The sequence below is a fragment of the Drosophila arizonae genome, chromosome 5 (genome assembly GCF_054131065.1).
Source record: "Drosophila arizonae isolate 15081-1271.41 chromosome 5, UAZ_ARI_1.0, whole genome shotgun sequence".
Taxonomy (NCBI): domain Eukaryota; kingdom Metazoa; phylum Arthropoda; class Insecta; order Diptera; family Drosophilidae; genus Drosophila; species Drosophila arizonae.
The window spans coordinates 16425675-16451113 of NC_142925.1; the positions used below are offsets into that span (position 1 = coordinate 16425675).

Genomic DNA, 25439 nt, shown 5'->3' on the forward strand with positions numbered 1-25439 from the left:
TGTGAGATTCCCTCGTATGTGGCTGACTTTGTCTTCGTTGATCTCTGGCTGGACTCAGAGGGTCGCAATTACTATCCCAACAGTGACCAGGAGACGGGTACAATCGGTTGCATTTCTAATTAGAATTTTCGTCTAAGAAAATACTCTCTCCTTGGACAGTCCACAATTCCATATAGTTTCTCCCTTAATTCACTTTGTTTTTTTCCCACAATTTCTTTAATCATATTTTTTTGTGCGCCCCCAAAACTCTTTGTTTCTCAACCAGTTGTGCATCAGTTCTATCAGACACGCGTCATCGATGAATTTGTGCTGCGCGGCAATGCAGCCACGCTCAAGTGTCTGGTGCCCTCGTTTGTGGCCGATTTCATAGATGTTGAGGCCTGGCTAGACGAGGAGGGCGTCGAAATTGTTCGCCCTCTGGCCGACGAGTCCATGGGTATACCGTTAATTGCATTTAATTGATTAAGTTAGACTAGTCCGTAGCCAGAACCACACTCCATTGTTCCTCACTTTAAACTCTACTCCTCTATTATCTTTGCTTTTTCGTATCATATTCCGATATCTCACACATTGCCATTTCAGTGGTCAAACAGTTCTTTGAGTCGCAAGTATACGATGAGTATGTGATCAAGGGCAATGCAGCAATATTCAAGTGTCAGACGCCGTCGTTTGTGGCGGATCACATCGATATTACCGATTGGATCGATACCGAGGGCGGTGTCTATACCAAGAACATAACGGGTACATAATTAACGCGTATAGAGATACTACTAAGAGATGCCACAGTAGAAACATGAAGGGGGTCTCCCGTCCATTAAACACCTTATGATTTATCCTTGGTTTTAAATCGTTTCTCATGGAGGACCATCTCTCCCTCTCTCTCTCTCTCCCACTCTCTTGTATAGTTGTGCCACAATCGTACAGCGTCAATGTCATGGACGAGTCCATTCTGCGCGGCAATAGCGCCATTCTCAAATGTCATATACCCAGTTTTGTTGCCGACTTTATTATGGTCGATTCGTGGGTTGAGGACGAGGAGCGTGAGATATATCCGCAGGCCGATGTCACAGCTAGCGGTAAACCACTAGCATTAAGTTCTCTAACTGTTAGACTTGTTTCTAGTGCCACACACACACACACCCAGACTCAACGAACTAAATATACAACTCATCCCGTCCAATATCAATTTCAATTTCAATGCCAGCTTCTCGATCAATTCAATTCATTCAGTGCCTTGGTCCTTGCCTTTCTCTTAACAGGCCCTTAACTGCTGCGCTGCTAGGCATTCGATATCTTTTGCTTTACTTTCAAATTCCTTCTCTTTACTATTTTTATTTTTGCCCTCCAAAACTCTAAAGTTCCACTTTTTATTTTCAAATCCCTTCCCCACTCCAAAAGTCGCTCCTGACTTACCCAAACAAACCCGTTCACATGAACCCTCCCCTTCATGTAGTTGAAAGTAGCGTTGTTTTGTAGCCTAGTGTAAATAGTTGTACTGTAAATATGTATGAACAAAAATGCTAATAAATACATCATATCAGTTTGTACAGACTGTATAAATACATGTAACATATAAAATACATATCACAGGCCCTAAGAGGCCATTTAACAAAATATCATCCTATCTATTGATAATCCGCAATCAAAGAGAAAAATATTTGCATTTTTGTTACTGCATGAATATTGTATATGGAAATATTGCAAAGAAATTGTAGAAAATATTTATAGTCCTTGCTGACATAGTTATGAAGCAACTTAAAAAGGATATTACAAAAAATATATATATATTACAAATATATATAAAAAGTTTTTTAATTACAAAGTATTTTGATCTGAAAGACTTACCGTTTATTATTTAGTAAAAAGTTTAAACAAATATATAATATATTAAAAAATTTAATGATTTAATTTCAGAGAAAATAGAATACAAGATTCAAAAAAAGAGTATAATAAATAGTTAAATTCATTAAAAATCTATTTGAAACAAATATTCGATGAAAAGCTTAAGAAAATATTTATATACATATATTTATTTCATACTTTATACATAATCTCCAGGCAATTAGAAACATATTCATATTATGAGTATTGTAGTCGTTTCTCAACAGTCAAATGGAGAGTTGAAGTCAAGAGATTAAATAAGAGCATTGTAAAAGAGGCTACGTTGTATCACTCAATTAAATCATGCATGAAACACCAGTGTTTCATTTTGATGCTGGCAGAGCGGGAATGGCACACTCAATATGCTCGCTCTGCCTGTAGTCGTGTTTCGGGTGCTCACGTTCCCGATGCTCGCTTGCTGTAGAGGAGCCAAGGAAACAGAAAGTCATTATTGAGTTGAAAGTCGAGGCGATCGGACGTTTTATTCTTGGGTCCCTCCAAAGGAAGGCAGTTGCACACAAATTTAGTTGCTTGAATAGATGGACTGATATATATAGAACAGCAGATTAATGTTTTTCATTATACAACAATAATTTCCACTATACTATAAATATTATAAGACAATATTTTCTACAATTTCTTTGCAATAAAAAAGTAATGCTTGTACGGTGTATAGTTAGTTATAAGATTTGTATTTATATTTAATCAAATTGTCATTTGCCATTTGTAAGACTGAGAAAATGGAAAATAATTTAACTTTTCCATTAAAATATCATTTTAAAATGTATTAAATTCATATATTAAATGTCAGACTTACAAAAGCAAAAGGCAACTGTAAATAGACTAAGACTTAGACTAAAGCAATTCGCATTGAGAAAGTCACATTGCATGTTACTAACAGTTGAAACAGCATTTGAAATGACATTGAGCAATTCAATAAAAGAATGATAAATTATGAATCAACAAAGTCTTTGTAAATATATGTATATAAAGCTGTTATGTGCCTTTCAATTGTGAAGCTGTCAAGAAAAAAGTTCAATTAAATTGATTTTAATTGAAGTTGTTTCTCGCAGTTGTATAATAATTGGCTTTGTTATATGTTAGCTTAAGTTGAACCCAGGCGCAGCATAACTAATATATTTTTTTGTACACTACCTTTTTAACACAATAATTGATCAACGATTAGACGGCAAATATCTGGTGCTGCCCTCCGGTGAGCTACACATTCGTGAAGTTGGACCCGAAGATGGATACAAGAGCTATCAGTGCCGTACCAAGCATCGTTTGACCGGAGAGACGCGTCTCAGTGCAACCAAAGGACGTTTGGTTATTACAGGTAAGTTGGCCTTGTTGCCCAATTTGTTATTACCAAAAACACGACAATAAGAGCTTCAGTTATCGTATATTGATTGTAAATCCATAAAAGTAAATGGAAATTTATTAATATTGATATTGACGTTTTAAATTGAATTATTGAAAATAAAAATTAGTTTTAAAAATATTATATTAAGTTATATAAAAATATATATATGTAAAAAAAAAATATAAAAATATTTGTTTTTTATATAGATAGTTAAAATATTATTTTTGCATATAAATATGCATATAAAATATTACTATTTTATAAGAATATGTATTTAAACTTATCGAAAATATATTAATAATATTAATACATTCAAAAGAAAAAAATTTAATATTTCTTTTGATTTTTGTAATTGGCATAAAAATATTTTTTTTTTTATGAAATTAATATATTTAATCAGAAATATTGATAACTGAAGCTCAGAGTAGCCAAGTAAATTTCATGCAAATAAATTAAGATGAAATTTAGAGTAGATTTTAAATGTTTGCACACATCTAAAGAATATGAAATGAGCAATATAAAATTTAAAAAATATCTTTCATTTTTTATTTTATTAATATTTAATAAAATTGCATGAAATTTTCTTAGCCTTATATAAATCTAGCAGACCTTAAATACTTAGCTTAAATGCTATACATTTTTGGTCTGTTGATTTAAAATAAAATATTTGGAATATTTACTAAATTATTTAAATTATAAAATACTTACTTTTATATATATTTCAATATACACAATATAATTATAAATTGTTGCTTTAAAATAAAATTTTGCTTCATTTAATAAATTAATAAATTGAATAGAACAAAAAATATTCCAAATATAAAAGTTAAAACAAGGACAAATGTATATTATTATAATAATATTATACTTTTTCCTTGTTTGGCCTATGAGTTACTGAACTTACTCAGTAATTCATTTAAATATTTTAATAAATATTTGAACAGTAACAATATTTTGAATTTATTTTGCCATGTTCCCACATTCAATCAAAAAGATTTTTTGCTTAAAATCTCTTTTTTTGTGAAGGAACAAATTAAATAAAAATTTTAAAATGAACTTGAAAATAAATTAAATATTGTTGAATTGAAGGAAAATTCAAAAAATTGTTGCTTAGTAATAAATTGAAAACTGCCTGAATGTTGGGATAGGGTACTCGACAATGCAATGAGCTTGAAATAAAGCCAAATGAGAGTTCTAAAAATTTAAATGTCAGTTGTGGTCCGTTCTCAAAGAGCTTGCCTTACCGGGGCCCGGGGCATTTGAATTGAATATTTTCACGTGAAACTTCTTACGAAATGCGCCCAAGGTAAGTGCCAAACAACAACAACAACAACAGCTATATATATTTATATAGTTTTAGTCACATATATTTTTACCGCAATGCAAATCTAAAACTTCATTTCATTTTCCGTTTCGCTTCATTCACAGAACCAGTCGGCAGGGTTTCGCCCAAGTTTCCAACCACCCAAACCAGTAGCAGCTTTACGAGCGCGGCGACCAACAGCCTCACCTTGCTGTGTCCCGCTCAGGCATTCCCAGCGCCATTATTTAGGTGGGCCAGCCAATGACATTTCCCCAAGCTAGACCCAACTTTGGACAGTTTTCCACACAGACTGTAGCCATAACCTAGAGCTTTCCCTTTTTTAAGAACCTGTTGCCAGCGTTGGTCCGCGTCTGCTCTCCGGCAACGATATTAAAGTAGTGCAATATGCAGCTGAGCGTACCATAACTTTGCTCTGCCCGGCACAATCGTATCCTGTGCCCTTATTTAGGTAAGACTTATCCCAACGTGAGGGCAGGCCGAGCTGAAGATGATCGAATAACTAGAGCTTAACCATTCCTAGAGCCCGTGGGCAGTGTGGGGCCACGTCTCACGAGTGGCGACGAGTCTCGCATACTCAAAGTGCACTTGAGTCAGAGCGCCACGCTTCTGTGTCCTGCCCAGGCATATCCAGTGCCGTTTTTTAGGTAAACTAGCCCAACATTTAGGCTTTACAATTATATTGTAGAAATTGCAATTTTCAATCTCGCTTTTCCCCCTCTAAAGAACCCGTTGGCAGTATTAGTCCCAGATTGACAGCTAACGATGATGCCATTCGAATTCCGAAAGTTTCCTTGGCCCAGAGCGCGACCCTTATGTGTCCAGCTCAGGCCTATCCGGTGCCCTTTTATAGGTAAACCAGCCCAACATTTAGGCATTCCATATATAAACCTATACACATGTATAAAACACAAATTTCCCATCTAGAGCCCGTTGGCAGCGTTAGTCCCCAGCTCAGTGGCAATGGCAATCAGGAGCACATAACACTCACCCGAGTTCCGTTAAATCAAAGCGTTTGCCTCATGTGCCCAGCTCAGGCCTATCCAGTGCCCTACTTTAGGTAATGCTACGTATCCCAACATAGGGCTGAGTTTTCCATAAAGTAGATTTGACAAGATTTGATAATATAAATTTGGATTTGGTATTTTAAAGAGCCTGTTGGCAGCGTTGGTCCCAAACTGACTTCTGGCGATGATTCGCGCACAACCAAAGTTCAGCTCTCGAATAGCATTACCTTGCTCTGTCCCGCTCAGGCTTTTCCAGTGCCCTTTTATAGGTAAGATTAGGATAGGAGTTATTCGTCATCTCCAAATTCAGACAGTTTTCGACTTGATATAATCAGCTTACAAACCTTACCTCACCTTTGCAGAGCCTGTGGGCAGTGTTAGTCCCAAAATTAATACTGGCGACGACTATAATCACATAAAGGCCAAAAGTTCCCAAGATCTGAGCTTGCTATGTCCCGCTCAGGCATATCCACAGCCTTTCTATAGGTAATAAACGCTAGAGACCCTGACCTATGCGCTCTAAGGCAGTTTTCAAATGGTTAGCTACAATAAGTTAGTTTCCTTCACTTGCAGAGCCCATTGGCAGCGTAAGTCCCAAAATATCGAATGCGGATGATCTGAAACATGTGAAAGTCAAGAATCAGCACAGCCTTAGTCTTCTATGTCCTGCTCAGGGTTATCCACAGCCAGCTTATAGGTAATATGTTTGAAGTACCAGCCCAACATCTCAGCTGATTAAAGGAGTTTTCTGGTCGTTTCCTGCGAGTTTCCTCCGAGTTTCTTTTATCCCATCAACATTTTGCAGAGCCCGTTGGGAGTGTGGCGCCCAAGTTGAACTTTCTTGAACGCTTCAAAATGATGCAAATTCAGCTTGGCAACAGTTTCAACATACAGTGCCCAGTGCAATCGTATCCAATGCCAGTTTTCAAGTAAGATGAGTCTACAAGTCTCCCAACATTCAGTTAGTTCAGACATTGTAAAATCGAGTATTTGATATTAGAGTGAACTGCGTTTTCTAGAGCCCGTTGGCAGCGTCCGTCCCAAAGTGAATCCGCAAGACAAACACCAGTTCATAGACGTGGAACTGAATAACAGCTACTCACTGCTCTGCCCGGCTCAGTCCTACCCAACGCCAGCCTTTAGGTAGGTGCAAGTCGTTGTTACCTCAGCCACACCAACAGACAGGCAGACAGGCAGACAAACAGTTTTCAGTGCATGTTCGGGCATGAAATTAAAAAGGAAATACGAATTTTATATTGTAGAACCCGTTGGCTCTGTCAAGCCCAAAATAAACGTGCAGGACAAACTGCAGACACGCGAGATAGCCCAGCAGGCCGGATTCGCCCTGCTCTGCCCGGCCCAATCATATCCGATGCCCGCCTTCAGGTACACCCATAACTCCTTTGGCATGTCTCGCAGCCATTTTGTGAGCTCTAAATTTTACAAATTGCCCAATTTACGAGTAGTTGACCAAGGCATATTATGCAATTAAATTGTTTATGTTGTTAGACCAAACGTCAGTTCCTCAGCTCCCTGGGCAGTTTTCAAATAATCCGTGGCAATGTCTTACATTTTGCTTATGCTTACAGAGCCAATTGGCAGTGTTCCGCCCAAGGTGGGCATAGCCGACGAATTGTCCAACACGAGAACTGTCCAAGGCGCCCGTTTCAGTCTGAAATGTCCAGCGCAATCGTATCCCATACCCTCCTATAGGTAGGACTTGAGCTCATCAAACATTCAGGCAGCTTTTGTGATTGGCAAATGCTGAAACCTGTCACAATTTCGTGTTCCTTTCAGAGCCCATTGGCAGTGTGCCGCCCAAAGTTAGCATAGACGACGAAGTGGCCAATGCGCGGGCATTTGTGGCCAAGAGTTTGAGTCTGAAATGTCCAGCTCAATCATATCCCATACCCTCATATAGGTAGGCCTCTTTCTTGCCCCAAACTCTAATTCGCCCTAACTCTAATTCAACTCCGACTCAACATTCAAGCAGTTGATCAATTTGTTAAGCCTAGCTCCAATTCGAGTGTTTATCCTCTCTAGAACCCGTTGCCTCTGTGCCACCCAAGCTGAATCTACTCGAGAGAGTGCGCACCATGGAAGTTCCCCTGGGCTCTCAATATGCCATGCAGTGTCCGGGCCAAGCGTTTCCAGTGCCCATTAACAGGTGATGAGCTAGCTTAGCTGTATATCCCTCTCAACTTCAGGCTGCTTTCAATTTAACTCATTTTTGGATAGGTTTTAATCTTGCTGATTTTCCAGAACCCATTGGCGCTGTTCCACCCAAAATTCTCAACATCAATGACAAATTTCAATTGATGCAAGTGAAGCTGGGCTACGATTTCTCTATGCAGTGTCCTGGCCAGGCGTATCCTGTGCCCATTGTTAGGTTAGTTATATTTGTTTGCTCTGATTGTAGAGTCCCTACCAACATTTGAGGTTTTCTAGTTTCTACTATAAATATTTCTTTTATGTTTATTAGAGCTCTTAATACTTGTAATATTCCAGAACCTATTGGCGCTGTTCCACCCAAAATTCTAAATATCCATGACAAATTTCAATTGATGCAAGTGAAGCTGGGATACGATTTCTCCATGCAGTGTCCTGGCCAGGCGTATCCTGTGCCGGTCGTTCGGTTAGTTACGTTCGCTCATGCAAGTCGCATAGTCCCAGCCCACATTTCAGGCTTTATAAATTCTAGAACTTCAATAATTCCATGACAAATATTTATATATTTTATAATTAGAACCCATTGGCTCAGTGCCACCAAAAATTACTAATCTGCACGACAAGTTTCAGTTCGTTCAAGCGAAACTGAGCGAGGATTATGCTATGCAATGTCCTGGCCAGGCATACCCCGTGCCCATTGTTAGGTTAGTTTGAACTCAATATGCCGTTTGTATTTGTTTCGTAGAGCCCGTGGGATATGTGCCTCCAAAAATTAGCAGTCTGCATGACAAGTTTCAGGTTCTGCAAGTCAAGTTGCATGAGGATTACGACATGCAATGTCCTGGCCAGGCATACCCCGTGCCCATTGTTAGGTTAGTCCGAGCAACCCTTTGTCAACATTCACTTGGACAGTTGATATTTTCTTTTATTATGAAATAAGCGAGTCGAAATAGTTGAAAATGTTACCATTGTAGAACCCGTTGGCTCCGTGGCACCCAAAGTTGATACACGCGATGAATTCACCTTTGCGCGCACCCAACTTGGCCTATCCAAGGCGCTCATTTGCCCAGCTCAGTCGTACCCCATGCCAGCATTTAGGTAAATAGCTAGCCTAACATTCAGGTCTACATCATTTGCATTCTCTACCCATAGAACCGGTGGGCAGTGTCGCCCCCAAAGTTGATATTAAAGACGAGATCAACTATGCTCGCGCAGCGCTCAATCATAGTCTAGCCATAGTTTGTCCAGCTCAATCGTATCCGGTTCCTATGTTTAGGTAAGACCCGCCCAGCATTCAGGCAAGGCTCTGCTCTCCATTTGGCACTTTATTAAGATTCTCGATCCTTGCAGAGCCCGTGGGCAGTGTGGCGCCCAAGGTCGATCCCAATGATCGCATAAAATGGGTAGATAAGCCAAAGGGCATATCCCTTAGCTTGCTTTGTCCTGCCCAATCGTATCCCACGCCCGCTGCTCGGTAAGCCACTCCCTCTCAGGCAGTTTTCAGTGTAGCTTTTGATATGTTGGGTTAAGTTAATCTCTCAATTCGCAGAGCCTGTGGGAAGTGTCGCGCCCAAAGTCGATGTCAAAGATCGCATAACGTGGCTTGATAAGCCATTTGGACAGGCCTTAAGCCTGCTCTGCCCAGCTCAGTCGTATCCCATGCCCGCTTACAGGTATGCTCCATCCTCTGGCAGTTTTAAAAGAGAAATTTAAGGTGCTCACATGAGAAAATCTTTGCAGAGCCTGTTGGCAGCGTGGCACCCAAAGTTGATATGCATGACAAAATGGACTTTGCCATAAAAAGATCAAATACCTCTTTGAATCTGTTTTGCAAAGCTCAGGGCTATCCTATGCCAGCATTTAGGTATATCAAAACAACCCAATTTAGGCAGTTGAACAAGCTTATTGTATATTCGTTTTACATATTGATTTTCTTGTTATAGAGCCCATTGGCACTGTGGCGCCCAAAGTTGATTTGAAAGATAAGGTCGCAATGTCTGTTATAAGACTCGCTCAGCCATTGAGCTTAATTTGTCCAGCGCAAGGTTATCCTATGCCAGCATTTAGGTGAGGCCACAGGCAGTTTCTATTGTAGTATATATACATATATTATATATGAGCTTATCGTAATCCTCTACAGAACCCATTGGCTCTGTGCCGCCCAAGGTGGACATGAATGACAAGCTGAAGTTTTCCTCAAAGTCCTTGAATGCATCCTTAAGCATACTCTGTCCAGCTCAGAGCTATCCAATGCCCGCGTTTAGGTGAGCCCCTAGAAATATTCAGGCAGTTTCTCCAATCGAATATCCAGTTCTTTACATATATGGATTGCCTTTGCAGAACCCGTTGGCTCTGTGGCGCCCAAAGTTGACATAAATGATAAAGTCAAAATATCCATCATCAAATCGACAAATTCCTTAAGTTTGGTCTGCCCAGCTCAGGGCTATCCAATGCCAGCCTTTAGGTAATACAAAGTCGAGTACCTTTTGACCCACAGCAGTTTGTAAAATCAAAGTTTTGTTGTTTCTCAAATGCTTTCTCAAATTTACAGAACCCGTTGGCTCTGTGGCGCCCAAAGTAGAAATTAAGGATAAAGCTGGCATATTTTTGGCCAAAGCCGAGAACTCCTTAGCTCTGCTTTGTCCGGCTCAGTCGTATCCCATGCCCGCTTACAGGTAATACCCTAATCCAATACTTGGGCAGTTTAGGTATATATTGTTAGCTTATTGATTTCAACTTTTCAGAGCCTGTGGGCAGCGTGGCGCCCAAAGTAGAAATCAAAGATAAATTGGGTATATTCTTGGCGAAATCGAATCGATCTATGGCGCTGTTATGTCCCGCTCAGTCCTATCCAATGCCAGCGTTTAGGTAAGCCATGGGCGTCTAGTTCTCTGCGACATTCAGGCCGTTTGCTAGCCAAAGTTAGGATCTAACTGAACTCAATCGCCCTTTACAGAGCCAATTGGCAGTGTTGCGCCTCGTGTGAATCGCAGGGATGAGTTCAATCATGATCGCATAAGCACAACTCAAGCGATTGCCATACAATGTCCGGCCCAGTCGTATCCTGTGCCCACCTATAGGTAAATCGAGTCGAGTATCCTTTGCCCCTGGCAGTTTTCCCAGTTGATATCTGAGCCTAGTCCCCTATTCAATTGTGAACTCACTCCCTGCAGAGCCGGTGGGCAGCGTGGCGCCACGTGTCAACAAACAGGATGGCCTGACACGCGACAGCATTCGAGCGGGCCGGACCGTTGCCATTTTCTGTCCTGCTCAGGCCTATCCGGTGCCCTTGTATAGGTAAAACTTTTCCAATTATAGCTGAGTAAAGCCGTCAAGCATCATTGGCTGCAAATTGTAATCAGCCATGAGCTTCCTCCTCCTCCGCCCCCTCGCTCACCTCTCGCTGTCGCATGATTAAACCCATTCACTCATAACAGCAGCCTGGCCAAAACAATGTTGTCACGCAATTGTTGTGATGGCTTGAGCTTCGGCTTAGTTGCTTCACTTCCATTTCCACTTTCGATGAGTCCCGAATTCTAAGCAGTTTTCAAAGTATGCCACTTAGTCTTTTGTTGTTATTGTTATTGTTGTGCTTCCTTGACTTTCTAATGAGTTGTTCAATTTAAGAGCCCGTTGGCAGCGTGCCGCCCAAAATTAGCATCGGGGAGCGGCGCAAGGATGCCGAGGTGCCCGTCCAGGGAGATCTGAGCATCTTTTGTCCAGCCCAGTCCTATCCAGTGCCAGCCTATAGGTAAGCGGCCCAGGTCTTTGTACTCATATTCAAGGCAGTTTTCAAGTGTTAGCTCAGAGCTCTTCTCAAGGCATTTCAATTATATAAATATGTTTTCCCTAGAACCCGTTGGCTCTGTTGGGCCCAAAATAAGTGTTGGTGAACGCCTGAAAGATGCAGCCGCTTAGCTCGGTTCGACTTTTACGCTCTTTTGCCCCGCCCAATCGTATCCAGTGCCTGGCTTTAGGTAAACTCCAGTTCCTTCTAAACCACATTCAGGCAGTTTATTGGCTCTTAGAGTTGAACATTAATTGAGTTAATATTTATGTGTTTTCTTAGAGCCCGTTGGCAGCGTTGCGCCTAAAATCAGTGTTGAGAATCGTCTTAAGAATGCCGAAGCCCGCGTGGGCGCTAGTTTTACGCTCTTTTGCCCTGGTCAAGCCTATCCAATGCCATTTTTTAGGTAAATGTGACTAAATAACTAACTTCAGGCAGTTTTTATAGACTATTGGAATAGTAGATTAATTTTATTTAAATATCTTTAGAGCCTGTGGGCACAGTGGGTCCACGACTTACCTCTGGCGACAAGACCCGAAATGTGGATATTTCACTGGGCAACAGCTTTACTTTGCTCTGTCCCGCTCAGGCCTATCCAGTGCCATTTTTTAGGTAAAGCCCCAAGTTTTATAGGCAGGACTCAGATTTTAATAGGCATTCAGTCAGTTTTCAATCAAGATTCCATTTTGAGATATGGTAAATTATTTGCCTTCATTTGCAGAGCCCATCAGCGGCGCAGCACCACGCGTTGCTCTGATACAGAAAAACAATCTTGAATATGTTGCGGTACAGGCAAATGTAGCCATAGTCTGTCCAGCTCAGGGTTATCCTGTGCCTGCCTTTCGGTAAGGTTATCGCTGCACTTATCCTATCCTTTACAATCAGGCAGTTGGGATTTTATTCTATGTAGATTATCACATGTAAATGAATATTTCTCTTAGAGCCCATTAGCAGCACTGTGCCCAAAGTCGTTTCCCTGGCCAAATTCGATATGAAAACGCATGCTGGCGCCAGTACCTTGTCCTTGCTATGTCCTGCTCAGGGCTATCCCGTGCCAATATTTAGGTAAATCAATCATCAAGCTAAAGAGTACTCAACATTCAGGTGTTTTAGTAAGTTTATCCTAGCTCTTTGCTCAAGCCTTGAATAAAATATTTCAGAGCCTGTTTCGAGCACGGCGCCCAAAGTGCCGCCACTGCAGTCGCGCCCTTTGATTGTGGCTGCTCGAACCAGCATTTCCATATTGTGCCCAGCTCAGGGCTATCCCGCGCCTAGTTTTCGGTAAGCTAACCAATGGACTTCCCATTCTCATCCAACATTTTGGCAGTTTATCAAATTATTTATTATAATTCACTAAAATTTCGCTGGCATTTTCAGAGCCTATTGGCAGTAGTCCGCCCAAGATAAATGCATTGACGTATAAGCCGAATACGGTTGCATTCCATTCATCCACTGCTATTCTTTGTCCTGCTCAGGGCTATCCAGCGCCTAGCTTTAGGTGTGTTAGTGTACATGCATATATAAAGTATTCCAAACCAACATCAGGCTAGCATTATTTACAATTTCTCACTGCATTAACAAACACTTTACAGAGCCCATTTCAAGCACCGCCCCTAGAACACCAGAACTGGTTCAAAAACCCATCGAACTGCGTCAGGCTCAAACGATTTCTCTGCTTTGTCCAGCTCAGGGCTATCCAGCACCCGGTTTTCGGTAAGCCGAAACTCAACATTCAGTGGCAATTTTTACAGAGAGTCTTACAAGATTTTTGCTTTGATTATGTGTAGAGCCCGTTGGCGGCAAGGCGCCCACTCTGCTCTCCAATGATATCAAACGCTCGTGGATCGAGCGCATGTTGTCCACGAATTTGGCATTATTTTGCCCAGCTCAAGCTTATCCAGTGCCAGCATTCAGGTTAGACTGAGAACTAGCAAAACATAGAGTTAATTTAGCTAAGTTATAGATTAATTGGAGATCTGTAGGTACCTATGATGATGATATGATCGATTTGATATGACTTTCAGAGCCCGTTTCAAGCACGGCGCCGCGCATTCCCTCCATAATGAGTAAACCCTTCGAGCTGCATGCGGGCACAGATATCTCGCTGCTTTGTCCAGCTCAGGGCTATCCGGCGCCAAGTTTTCGGTAACTGTTTATTTGTCTATAATCTACCCCAGTCCAACATTCCAGTCAGTCGCACAATTTCGCAATAAATGATAATAAAATTCCCCAAATATATGTATATACCTTAATAGAACCCGTTTCGGCAAAGGGTCCCACGCTCTCCATTGATACGAAATGGTCGGGGATTGAGCGACAGCGCGGCATAGATATAGTTCTGCTGTGTCCAGCGCAGGCATTTCCGGTGCCCATCAGCAGGTTAGTCGGCAGCCATTCGTGGCATAATGCGTGCCTTTCATAATGTATGAGACGTGTGAACTTTAACCCCAAGCGAGGGGCCAATCACTGGTTCATTCATAAAATGTGCGCGCCAACATGAACAGACACCAATAAAAACACAGACAGACTGACAAACACAAGCACAGTCTGACACACGCACACACAAACACCACACAGACAAGCTGAAGCACTAGCGAAATAGGCGCAAACACACTCATAAAAAGTAAGCTAAATAAACAAACCGTAAATCGGCGGCAACGGGAGATTCATAGAAGAGCACCGCAAGCAAGGCAATTCAAATGCAGCCCTTACCACTCACTCACTCACTCGCTCACTCGCTCTGCTTTGTTTGCATGTGTGCGTAGCTTGTGTTTGTAAACAAACGCACAACACAGCTGTTCGCTCTCTCGTGCTCTCTGCGCTCTCTGCACGCACTGCGCATGCTCGTGCTCCACACGAAATTTCCCATAACAAACTTCCCCTACATGCGCACGCCGTTGTTTGTGTGTATCGTGTGGATGGCATGCATCTCGCTCGCACACCGGTTTCTTGAATGAACGCACGTTTTTGGGTCAACTTTCGCTTGGTGTTTTCAGCTCGACTCTTTCCCCGCCACCTGTTGCCGCCGCAAGCACAGAGTGCGCATGCCCCATGATTGTTGTTGCTGTTAAGTTTTTGGTAACCTTAAGCTTAGCATTGACCCCAATAAAATATGCATTGAGTGCGTCAGTTATTGCCGGCTTTGTCTTTTACTGCTGCTTCTCACTTTCCCTTTCTTCTATAACTTGATGCCGGCGAAGTTCAACGTATTTGGGGGTTGCCCTGACTTTCGCTGTCTGTGTCAACAGGTCACGTTCACAACAAACGAGTAAAAGGTCAAAGTTAAAGTTAAAGTGGCAATAGTTTATTATTTCCGAGTGTGTTTTACTTGAGTTTCTAATACGCGTTAAAAGGCGCCAAGTTCAAATTTCCCATCTTCAGGCTAATTGAAATTTCCCCTATTTATTCAGGCAGATTTCGATAGATATTTGCAAATAGTGGTAAATTGTTTAATTTTCAAACGATTTAATTTACTTAGAGCCCATTGGCTCCAAGGCTCCCGCTGTGCCCGCGGGCGTGCAAACATTCCAACAAGTGGTTCCATTGGGCGCTAGTTTCGCAATGCTCTGCCAGGCGCAGGCGTTTCCAGTGCCTGTTTTTAGGTAATCCCAAGCCTAGTACCCTATAAAAAGCACCTAGACAACATTCAGCCAGTTGTTAGTCTAATATTAAATACATTTAATGTGTATTTATTTTTAAGAACCTGTTGGCTTCAAGGCGCCTAGCTTTCCCAGCGTGGCCTCAACCTTTACCATAAACGCGCCGCAGCAGAGCAGCTTGGCCCTGACGTGTGAGGCTCAGGCATATCCAGTGCCAATATTTAGGTAGGGTAGGAATTACTGCTTGGACTAACGCTTGTCAACTGGTTCTGTTAGCCCTAGGCAAATAGTCTAAATATGTATTTTACTTTGCTTTTAGAGCCTGTCGGCGCTAAGGCACCAACATTTTCGAGCGACTCCAAGGGAAGCATTTTTGAGCGTTCCATTAATGCTAGTTTCGCTCTATTATGCCAGGCACAAGCGTTTCCTGTGCCCATTATTAGGCAAGTCTAAGCGGCTTACATTTTATTCAGGCAGTTTTCTGTAGTGTCTTGATAGATTTGTAATAAATGTATGATTTGTAATAAATGTATTTGTAGAGCCCATTGGCTCCAGGGCACCCACATTTTCGACGGACTATAACTCATTTTCCTATGCGCGAGCTGTGGGCCAAAGTTTTGCATTGCTGTGTCAGGCGCAGGCATATCCAGTACCCCAACAGAGGTAGACTCTATTTTGTGGTCTAGCTCGCTTTCAGGCAGTTTTCGTAGTTAGCTAAATTATTTAAATTGCATTCACAGAGCCCATTGGAGCCAGAGCACCAACGTTTTCAACAGATTCCAATTCGTTTTCCTACACCCGAGATGTGGGCCAGAGTTTTGCATTGCTTTGTCAGGCTCAAGCTTACCCAGTGCCCACAATGAGGTAGTTTTCCCATAAACCTTTCCTTCAGGCAGTTTTCAATTCCCTATATTCGACCTGTATATATCATACAATGCACTTTTCAGAGCCTGTCGGTGCCAAAGCTCCCACTTTTGCAAGCTCTTCGAAAATCTCTAGCTTGCTCGGGCCTAGCTCAGGCGATATTGTGTTGCTCTGCCAGGCTCAGGCCTATCCAGTGCCCTACTTTAGGTACAAATTCAGACAGTTTTCATGTAAATATAGTTTATGCTGACCCTATTTTATATTCCTAGAACCTGTCAGCGCAAAAGGTCCTACCTTCGCTTCCGATATGAAAAGTTATACATTTGTGCGGCATTTTGGCCAGAGTTTTGCATTGCTTTGTCAGGCTCAGGCATATCCAGTGCCCTTGATAAGGTAGACCCCAACCCCTTCAGTCTGTTTTCAGCTCACTCATATTTCATTTTGATAAAATGTATATTTTCTATAGAACCAATTGGTGCTCGAGTACCTAGCTTCTCGGGCGAGTCGAAAAGCTTTACGTTTGTCAAGGAGATTTCCACTAGTTTTGCTCTACTCTGTCAGGCTCAGGCGTTTCCCGTGCCAATTATACGGTTAGTCGGGCAGTTTTCTACTATTGAAATAAATAGAAGAATATAATAAGAATATCTATAGAATGTATTCCACATGACAAGCTCAATATGTTTTGCAGAACCTGTGGGCAGTGTGGCGCCTAAAATTTCCGGTGGTCGCTTACAAGAGTTGACAATCTCAGCTGCCAATGACCTGGCTATGCTGTGCCTGGGTCAATCGTATCCAACACCTGCATTTAGGTAACGTGCTGAGAGTTCCCGCTTTGTTCAGGCAGTTTTCAATAGTTCTTCGCATCAGAAATTTAGAGGCATTATATTTCAGAGCCCATTGGCAGCGTAGCTCCCACCATATCGGGCGATCGCTTGCAGGAGCTAACGCGCAAGATCGGGCTTAGCTTCTCCATACTGTGCCAGGGACAAGCATATCCTATGCCTGCTTTTAGGTACTACAACAAACTTTCAAGAATCCCTAGAGTTCAGGCAGGTCGTATACATTGTTGACATTTCCTTCAAATTCGATCGTGTTGAAATTTACAGAGCCCATTGGGCATGTCAAGCCTCGCATCGCCATCAAGAGCATTGAAATCAATGAGGTTCCCTTGAGTGACACCTTTGTAGGTCATTGTCCGGGGCAGGGTTACCCAGTGCCTGTTTATAGGTAGCTACACTTCTGTTAGGGCGTTTGTACTTAGGAGCTTTTTCCCATTCCCCCAAAGCGGTTCACAGAACAAGCAAATGATTTGAGCACAGCTCACAGTTAAGGTAGGTATAATCAGAGATCAGTTACTCATGAGGCTACAGACCAAGTAAGTATTGAGACTCCTCCTGGATCCTGGATCTGTGAGTGTTGTGACTGTTAATTGCGGGACTTTTCCCCTACGCCATTTGCTCGTTCTGTGTCCGCTCTCCTCCGCCAACTTGAATCGCTTGACTTGTTTTTACTCACCTGTATCTCTCATTCCAGATGGTATAAATTCATTGAGGGCACCACACGTAAGCAGGCCGTTGTGTTGAACGATCGCGTCAAACAGGTTTCGGGCACACTCATCATCAAGGATGCCGTTGTCGAGGACTCGGGCAAATATCTGTGCGTCGTCAACAATTCCGTGGGCGGCGAGAGCGTCGAGACGGTGCTCACGGTTACTGCACCACTGTCAGCCAAAATCGACCCACCCACTCAGACCATCGACTTCGGACGCCCCGCTGTGTTCACCTGCCAGTACACCGGCAATCCAATCAAGACTGTCAGCTGGATGAAGGACGGCAAGGCCATTGGACACAGTGACCCCGTGCTGAGGATCGAATCCGTTAAGAAGGAGGACAAGGGCATGTATCAATGTTTTGTGCGCAACGATCAGGAATCCGCCGAGGCCAGCGCTGAGCTCAAGCTTGGTGGCCGTTTCGATCCACCCGTCATTCGTCAGGCCTTCCAGGAGGAGACCATGGAGCCCGGACCAAGTGTATTCCTCAAGTGTGTGGCTGGCGGCAATCCCACGCCCGAAATCTCCTGGGAACTGGATGGCAAGAAGATCGCCAACAACGACAGATACCAAGTGGGCCAATATGTGACTGTGAACGGCGACGTTGTCTCCTATTTGAATATCACCTCAGTGCATGCCAACGACGGTGGCCTCTACAAGTGCATAGCTAAATCGAAAGTGGGCGTGGCAGAGCATTCGGCCAAACTCAATGTCTACGGCCTGCCCTACATCCGTCAAATGGAGAAGAAGGCAATTGTCGCTGGCGAAACTCTAATGGTCACTTGCCCTGTTGCTGGTTATCCCATCGACTCCATTGTCTGGGAGCGAGGTGAGTGATTGAGGGAGACTAGAGGTTTGCACAGATTAGAAAATCAAATGAACGAAGTGGAGTGCTAAGCTGGGGGACAGAGAGGCACAAGAGCTCTCTCGTAAGACGAATTGAATGAATGGGAATGCGAGTAAATGAAAGATACGGTGCACTTTCGGCTCTACCGACTTATGCATGCTCTCACTCTCACTCATTTGTCTTTAACATTAAAATCTTCAAACCCACTCATTTGTCTATGTGTAGCTCACTCACTCAACTCAATTCAATTCGAATGAATTAAATTTGAGTGCAGTTACGCAAATCTCAAATATATATTGAATATTTTTTCTGTGATTCTTCTATGTTCATTTCTAACTTACATAAATTCCTTCCCCAGATAATCGTCCGCTGCCCATCAATCGCAAGCAGAAGGTCTTCCCCAACGGCACACTTATCATTGAGAATGTGGAACGCAATTCGGATCAAGCAACTTACACGTGCGTGGCTAAGAATCAGGAGGGTTACTCGGCACGCGGTTCGCTGGAAGTGCAAGTTATGGGTAAGTTGATGGTTTCGATTACTGCACCAGCTCTCCTCCGAGAGGGCTGAGCGCCCATTTACCATTTCGGGCGGGTTGAGTTTTCAGCAAGGATATATGAACTTCCGCAACGCTGGTCGCTCCTTTCACTACCGACAAAATACGATTTGTTCCACCTTAGTGCCGCCACAGATAGTGCCCTTTGATTTTGGCGAGGAGGCCATTAATATGAGCGATATGGTGTCGGCCACTTGCACGGTCAACAAGGGCGACACCCCACTCGAGGTGTATTGGACAACGGCGCCGGAACCGAAGCTGGGCGCGGCGCGTCTCATGTCCAACGACGGCATCTTGATTACCAAGACGACGCAGCGCATCAGCATGCTGAGCATTGAGTCGGTGCATGCGCGGCACAGGGCGAACTACACCTGTGTGGCTCGAAATGCCGCTGGCATTGTCTACCACACGGCCGAGCTGCGTGTCAACGGTGATGCTCCTCTCTCTCTCTCACTCACTCACTCACTCTCTTTCTCGATCAGTTATTGTCTGTCTTGGTTCGCTTAGTAGTTGTACTTTGATTGTAGAGCAATTGTTTTTAATTTGTTACACCCTCCGCAACCATCTAAGTACTGCCTCAGATAGTGCCCTTTGATTTCGGTGAGGAGAGCGTCAATGAGCTGGACATGGTGTCCGCCTCCTGCACGGTGAACAAGGGCGATCTGCCCATCGACGTGGCCTGGACTAAGAACGGCGGCCGGGTCTACACCAACGATGGCATTGTGGTCACCAAGACCAGCACACGCATGAGCGTCCTGAGCATCGAGTCCGTGCGAGCTCGCCACGCCGGCAACTACTCCTGCGTGGCCACCAACAATGCGGGGGAGAGCAAACATTGGGCCATGCTGGCTGTGAATGGTTAAGAGATTTTATTTCCTTTTTGGCTTACGAATTTCAAATTTCACATTTCACTTTGCATTGCTTTGCGTTTGCTTTTATTTTCCGCCGAAATATATATAAAAAAAAAAAAAACAAAAAACCGAACACCCCCCACCCAGTTTTGCCTCAGATAGTGCCCTTTGACTTTGGCGAGGAGAGCATCAATGAGCTGGACATGGTGTCGGTGTCGTGCACCGTCAACAAGGGCGACTTGCCCGTGGACATCTACTGGACGAAGAACGGCGGACGGCTCTATACGAACGACGGGCTGCTGGTCAATCGGAACAGCCAGCGCCTCAGTGTCCTTAGCATCGAGTCGGTGCGTGCCCGTCACGCGGGCAACTACTCCTGCGTGGCCACGAATAACGCGGGAGCAACGCGTCAATCGGCGCTGCTGGCCGTCAATGGTTAATCCATGTTGCTTTAGTTCTGCTTTGTTTGGCTTTTGTTTGCTTTTACTTGAACATCAATCCCACCCGAACCTTACAGTACTGCCCCAAGTAATGCCCTTCGACTTTGGGGAGGAGAGCATCAACGAGCTGGACATGGTCTCGGCCTATTGCACGGTCAACAAGGGCGATCTGCCCTTGGACATAGCCTGGACCAAGAACGGCGGACGGGTCTTCACCAACGATGGCGTTGTGGTCACCCGCACGAGCCAGCGCATCAGTGTCCTTAGCATTGAGTCCGTGCGCGCTCGCCACGCGGGCAACTACTCCTGCGTGGCCACGAATAACGCGGGAGCAACGCGTCAATCGGCGCTGCTGGCCGTCAATGGTTAATCCATGTTGCTTTAGTTCTGCTTTGTTTGGCTTTTGTTTGCTTTTACTTGAACATCAATCCCACCCGAACCTTACAGTGCTGCCCCAAGTAATGCCCTTCGACTTCGGGGAGGAGAGCATCAACGAGCTGGACATGGTCTCGGCCTATTGCACGGTCAACAAGGGCGATCTGCCCTTGGACATAGCCTGGACCAAGAACGGCGGACGGGTCTTCACCAACGATGGCGTTGTGGTCACCCGCAATAGCCAGCGCATCAGTGTGCTGAGCATTGAGTCCGTGCGCGCTCGCCACGCGGGCAACTACTCCTGCGTGGCCACCAACAATGCCGGAGAGACGAGACAATCGGCCATGCTGGCTGTCAACGGTTAACTATATACAGCTCGCCATTTAGAGTAGCTTCAGCTTTGGTTTTTCTTTAGTTTATGTTGATATCCCATATCCCCGTTCCGTTCTGCTCACCGCCAGTGCCACCCTCCATCGCCCCCTTCTCGTTCGGCGACGATCCTGTCAACACGGGCGAAAACGCCGGCGTCCAGTGCATGGTGCAGAAGGGCGATGTGCCCATCACCATCAAGTGGACGCTCAACGGGCGACCCATTATCAACGGCGAGGAGGGCATTACCATACTGAAGCTGTCGCCCAAGACCAGTGTCCTGAACATAGCCGCCGTCGAGCAGTATCATCGGGGCACCTTCAAGTGCATTGCCGAAAATAAGGCCGGATCGAGTTATACCACCTCCGAGCTGAAAGTCAATGGTATCGCCTCTCACTGGTTTCTAGGCCTACGAACTATGAATTCAGTTTATTACTTTGAGTTATTCATTTATCATTTACACACATTATTCACACAGTGCCGCCCCACGTGGTGCCCTTTAGCTTTGGCAGCGAGGTATTCAACATGGGCGACGTCTTGAGCATCAATTGCGTAGTGCTCAAGGGCGATTTACCCTTGGAAATATATTGGACTCTGAACAACGAGACCATTGAGACAGCAGTGAATGGCTTTACGGTCATTCAGCTGAATAGCCGAACGAGTTACCTCAGCGTGGATATGCTCGAGGCCAAGCACCGTGGGGTCTACAGCTGCATTGCCCAGAACCAGGCGGGCCGTGCCAAATATAGCGCTGAATTGCAAGTTAATGGTTCGTTGCTGAACAGCTTCCTGCTGCTACTACTGCTCTCTCTCTCTCTCCCTCACTTTGTCTCTCATCTATATGCTTATCTACCTAACATCTATCTGGTTTATTCGGTGAGCTGAGGCGTGTGTGCTGTCCCGGTTTAGCTAGCTAGCTAGAGCTCAAGTAAAGAGAGTCTTTTATCCATTCTCATGCAGTTGCGCCACAAATAAGTCCATTTTCCTTCGGAGAAGAGCCGCTGAATCGCGGCGAGGTAGCCAGTGTTAACTGTGTGGTGCCCAAAGGGGATTTACCTCTAGACATATATTGGACTATTAACTCTGCGCTGATTGTCAACGGTGAATTGGGATTCACTATCGTGCGACTCAATAAGCGCACGAGCTCACTGAACATTGACTCCTTGGAGGCAGCTCATCGCGGAAGCTACAAGTGCATAGCCAACAATTCAGCGGGCTTTGCTGAATATGTGGCCATACTAGAAGTGAATGGTTCGTCGCGTGCTTAGTATATGTAGTTAATTCCTAGTTTTATTCTATTTTTCTTTGACATTTACTATAATTTTCTGTCCCCGATTCCATCCCCTCTATATTCTGAAAAGTGCCTCCGCAAATTCAGCCCTTTGACTTTGGCGCTGAGCCCGCCAACACGGGCGAAATCGCTGGCATCTTTTGCATGGTGCCCAAGGGCGATTTGCCCATGGAAATACGTTGGACCTTGAACTCGGCGCCCATCATAACGGGCGAGCATGGTTTCTCTTTATCGCGTATGAATCCACGTACTAGCTCACTGAATATTGACGCGCTAGAGGCCAGACATCGAGGAATATACAAATGCATAGCTACGAACAAAGCGGGCAGTGCTGAATATAGCGCTGAATTACATGTGAATGGTTTGTGGGATTAATGAGAGGATCATAATTCATTTAGTTCATATGCATTTCAATTGAGTTGCTTTTTGTTTTTTAATTTTCTTGATTTGTAATCTAAAACCACTTAAACCCTTCAAGTGCCACCCCAAGTGCGACCCTTTAGCTTTGGTGAATCAGCGGCCGATGTGGGCGACGTTGCCAGCGCCAATTGTGTGGTGCCCAAGGGGGATGGGCCCCTGGAAATACGCTGGTTCCTTAACGCGGTGCCCATCGTCGATGGCCAGAGCGGTTTTAGTTTGGGGCGTTGGAATGATCGAACGAGTCTACTGAATATCGACTCACTGAATGCAGCTCATCGCGGCATTTACAAATGTATAGCCAGCAATGCGGCTGGCAGCAGCGAATATGTTGCTGAATTGCAAGTTAATGGTTTGTTTGCTTAGCAACGCTTAGTTGGTAAAACGTACTCTATTCTTAAGTAGCACTAAATATAAACTGCTGAATTCAAAGATTCATGTTGGAGCACTGCTTAATCGCTTATCGCAAAAGCATAGAAAACTGCTGAATTTGTAGGTAACAGCACAGTTCAAGTAGATATCAAGCTGTACTGTCAGAAATATTACAAAAGATGACGCTGAATTGTAGCTAAATTGTCCAGGTCATTCTTGTTTTCAATATTTGTTTGTAGAATTATAAAAAAAAGTGTGCTGAATAGAAGCTGAATTGTTACTTTTCATTTTTTGAAATATTACTTGAACTAAAATTTGAAAACAATGAGCTGAATTAAATATAAACTGTCCAATCTAATGCTTTTGTCAGTATTATTTTGAATACTGCGCTGAATTAATGCTGAATTGTGCTACTAAGTCATAATTAAATTTCTCTTGTCTTCTCTTATCACGAAAATATGCGCTGAATTGAAGCTGAATAGGTGTTCCCTTGTGCATTTCAACAAATACACCCACTCTAGTTGCTAGTATTATTTTTCTATATGTTCAGTACCTCCACAAGTTATGCCCTTTGTTTTTGGTGACGAGCCTTCGAACTATGGCGATAGCACGGCCGTCCAGTGCATGGTGTTCAAGGGCGATACGCCGCTGCAGCTACACTGGACCCTCAATGGACAGCCCATAACGAACGAGAATGTGGGCATACGCATTATAAAAATGTCACCGAAACTTAGCTCATTGAGTATCGATTCCATTAATGACCATCATCGCGGACTGTTCAAATGCATTGCCAGCAATTCAGCGGGCAGCGCTGAGCAAACGGCAGAGCTCGTTGTCAACGGTTTGAGCTGCACTGCATTTTGATCGAATTACGTATACGAGTAGCAAACATTTTAAGTTCATTTTGATTTTGAAAATGCTCCACGATAATCCCCATCCCACAGTTCCCCCACAAATTCGACCCTTTGACTTTGGCGACGAGGCCTCCAATTCCGGCGAAACCATGGGCATTCAATGCACCGTTATCAAGGGCGATCTGCCCATCAACATCAGCTGGGCGCTGAACAATCAGACCCTGATCAGCGGCGACTGGGATGTGGTCATCGGTCGCATGTCCAGCAAATCGAGTACTCTCAACATTGACTATATATCCGCTGAGCATCGGGGCATCTACACGTGTCGGGCTCGCAATCCAGCTGGCGAGAGCAGCTACAGTGCCGAGCTAAAAGTCAATGGTGACTCCAGAGATAACTTTACGTTTTTGCTTTCGATTTCTTTTTGTTATTCTTCTGTTTGGTTTGCCATGTCCATACCCAATCCTGACCTGTCGCTGTCGCTGGTGCTGCAGTGCTGCCCAGCATCCATCCGTTTAGCTTTGACAACGACGCCAACGAGGGCGACAGCATCCAGCTGACCTGCCACGTGTCCAAAGGTGATCTGCCCTTGAGAATACGCTGGACCCACAACGATTTGCCGCTCTTCCCCCATCTGGGCGTCATGGCCAGCAAGATAGGCGAACGCATTAGCCTGCTGACCGTGGAGAGTGTGAAGGCGGTGCACTCGGGCAACTACAGCTGCGTGGCCAGCAACAGTGCCGGCAACAGTAGCTATACCACGGAGCTGTTTGTCAATGGTTAGCCCACAATGACGGGAGAGAGATTAGAGTATTATCTTTGATTTAAGTTAGTTTTGGTTTTGTAACTCCCGTTTAACACTTTACACACACTTTGCACACCCCACGCACCCAGTGCTGCCGCAGATAGTGCCGTTCGCGTACGAGGACGTCATCAATACGGGCGACTCCATTGACCTCTTCTGCCAGATTCAGAAGGGCGATCGTCCCATACGCGTGCACTGGAGCTTCGAGCGCAGTGGCAGCGACAGTGGGGCGAGCGAATACGATCTGCTGCAGCCGCAAATGCGCACGAATCGCATCAGCAGCAAGACGAGCATGTTGTCCATACCAAGTGCTAGTCCGGCCCATACGGGCACCTACACCTGCATCGCCAGCAATGCGGCGGGCACGACCAGCTACGGCGTCAATCTGACTGTCAACGGTATTCATTCCAAGTGTTTTTATCTACGTTGGGTTATGGTTACCTTTAACGAGCTAACTCCGTTGCATACAAATTCCATACGATACTAATCCTAATCTAATGCGTTCTGATAATGCTCACAACTCTGCCTCTACCTCCGCCTCTACCTGTACCTACCTACATATATCTATCTATATCTACACATTCATCTGCCTATTCACAACCATGCTATGCTCTTGGAACTTTCCCTGCTTAAGTCTCACCCAAGATCGCGCCCTTTGACTTTGGCGAGGAGCCGTTGAACTACGGCGAGCCTGCCTCGGTGCAGTGCACCATTCTGGGCGG

At 44.3% G+C, this 25439-nt stretch overlaps 1 protein-coding gene and 1 long non-coding RNA gene across 51 annotated transcripts in view; one reads left to right on the forward strand and one right to left on the reverse strand.

The window, feature by feature from the left end:
- The window catches only part of Dscam1 (Down syndrome cell adhesion molecule 1), a 77281-nt gene that overhangs the window by 26920 nt on the left and 24922 nt on the right, over window positions 1-25439 (forward strand). For 9 of the 50 annotated variants that reach the window (XM_018012323.2, XM_018012325.2, XM_018012324.2 and 6 more), the window contains exons 5-9: window positions 3068-3217; window positions 5493-5625; window positions 17525-18369; window positions 18746-18907; window positions 24807-25115. In XM_018012323.2, coding sequence (XP_017867812.1) covers window positions 3068-3217; window positions 5493-5625; window positions 17525-18369; window positions 18746-18907; window positions 24807-25115 — 1599 coding nt within the window. Of the gene's footprint in view, window positions 1-265; window positions 437-582; window positions 742-905; window positions 1077-3067; window positions 3218-4672; window positions 4797-5088; window positions 5213-5492; window positions 5626-6834; window positions 6959-7161; window positions 7286-7834; window positions 7962-8080; window positions 8208-8893; window positions 9018-9290; window positions 9415-10292; window positions 10417-10697; window positions 10822-10914; window positions 11039-11368; window positions 11493-11810; window positions 11935-12688; window positions 12810-12905; window positions 13027-13120; window positions 13242-13315; window positions 13443-13552; window positions 13674-15867; window positions 15992-16679; window positions 16801-16882; window positions 17004-17524; window positions 18370-18745; window positions 18908-19513; window positions 19802-21456; window positions 21748-22747; window positions 23039-24806; window positions 25116-25439 lie in introns of all 50 variants that reach the window. The other 41 variants (XM_018012334.2, XM_089472052.1, XM_018012333.2 and 38 more) reach the window with 34 other exon arrangements.
- LOC149268575 (uncharacterized) lies at window positions 2032-4388 on the reverse strand. Its single transcript, XR_016270626.1, has 3 exons — window positions 3953-4388; window positions 3037-3270; window positions 2032-2425 (listed from the first exon to the last, which is right to left on the reverse strand). It is a non-coding gene; the product is annotated as an uncharacterized LOC149268575 (long non-coding RNA).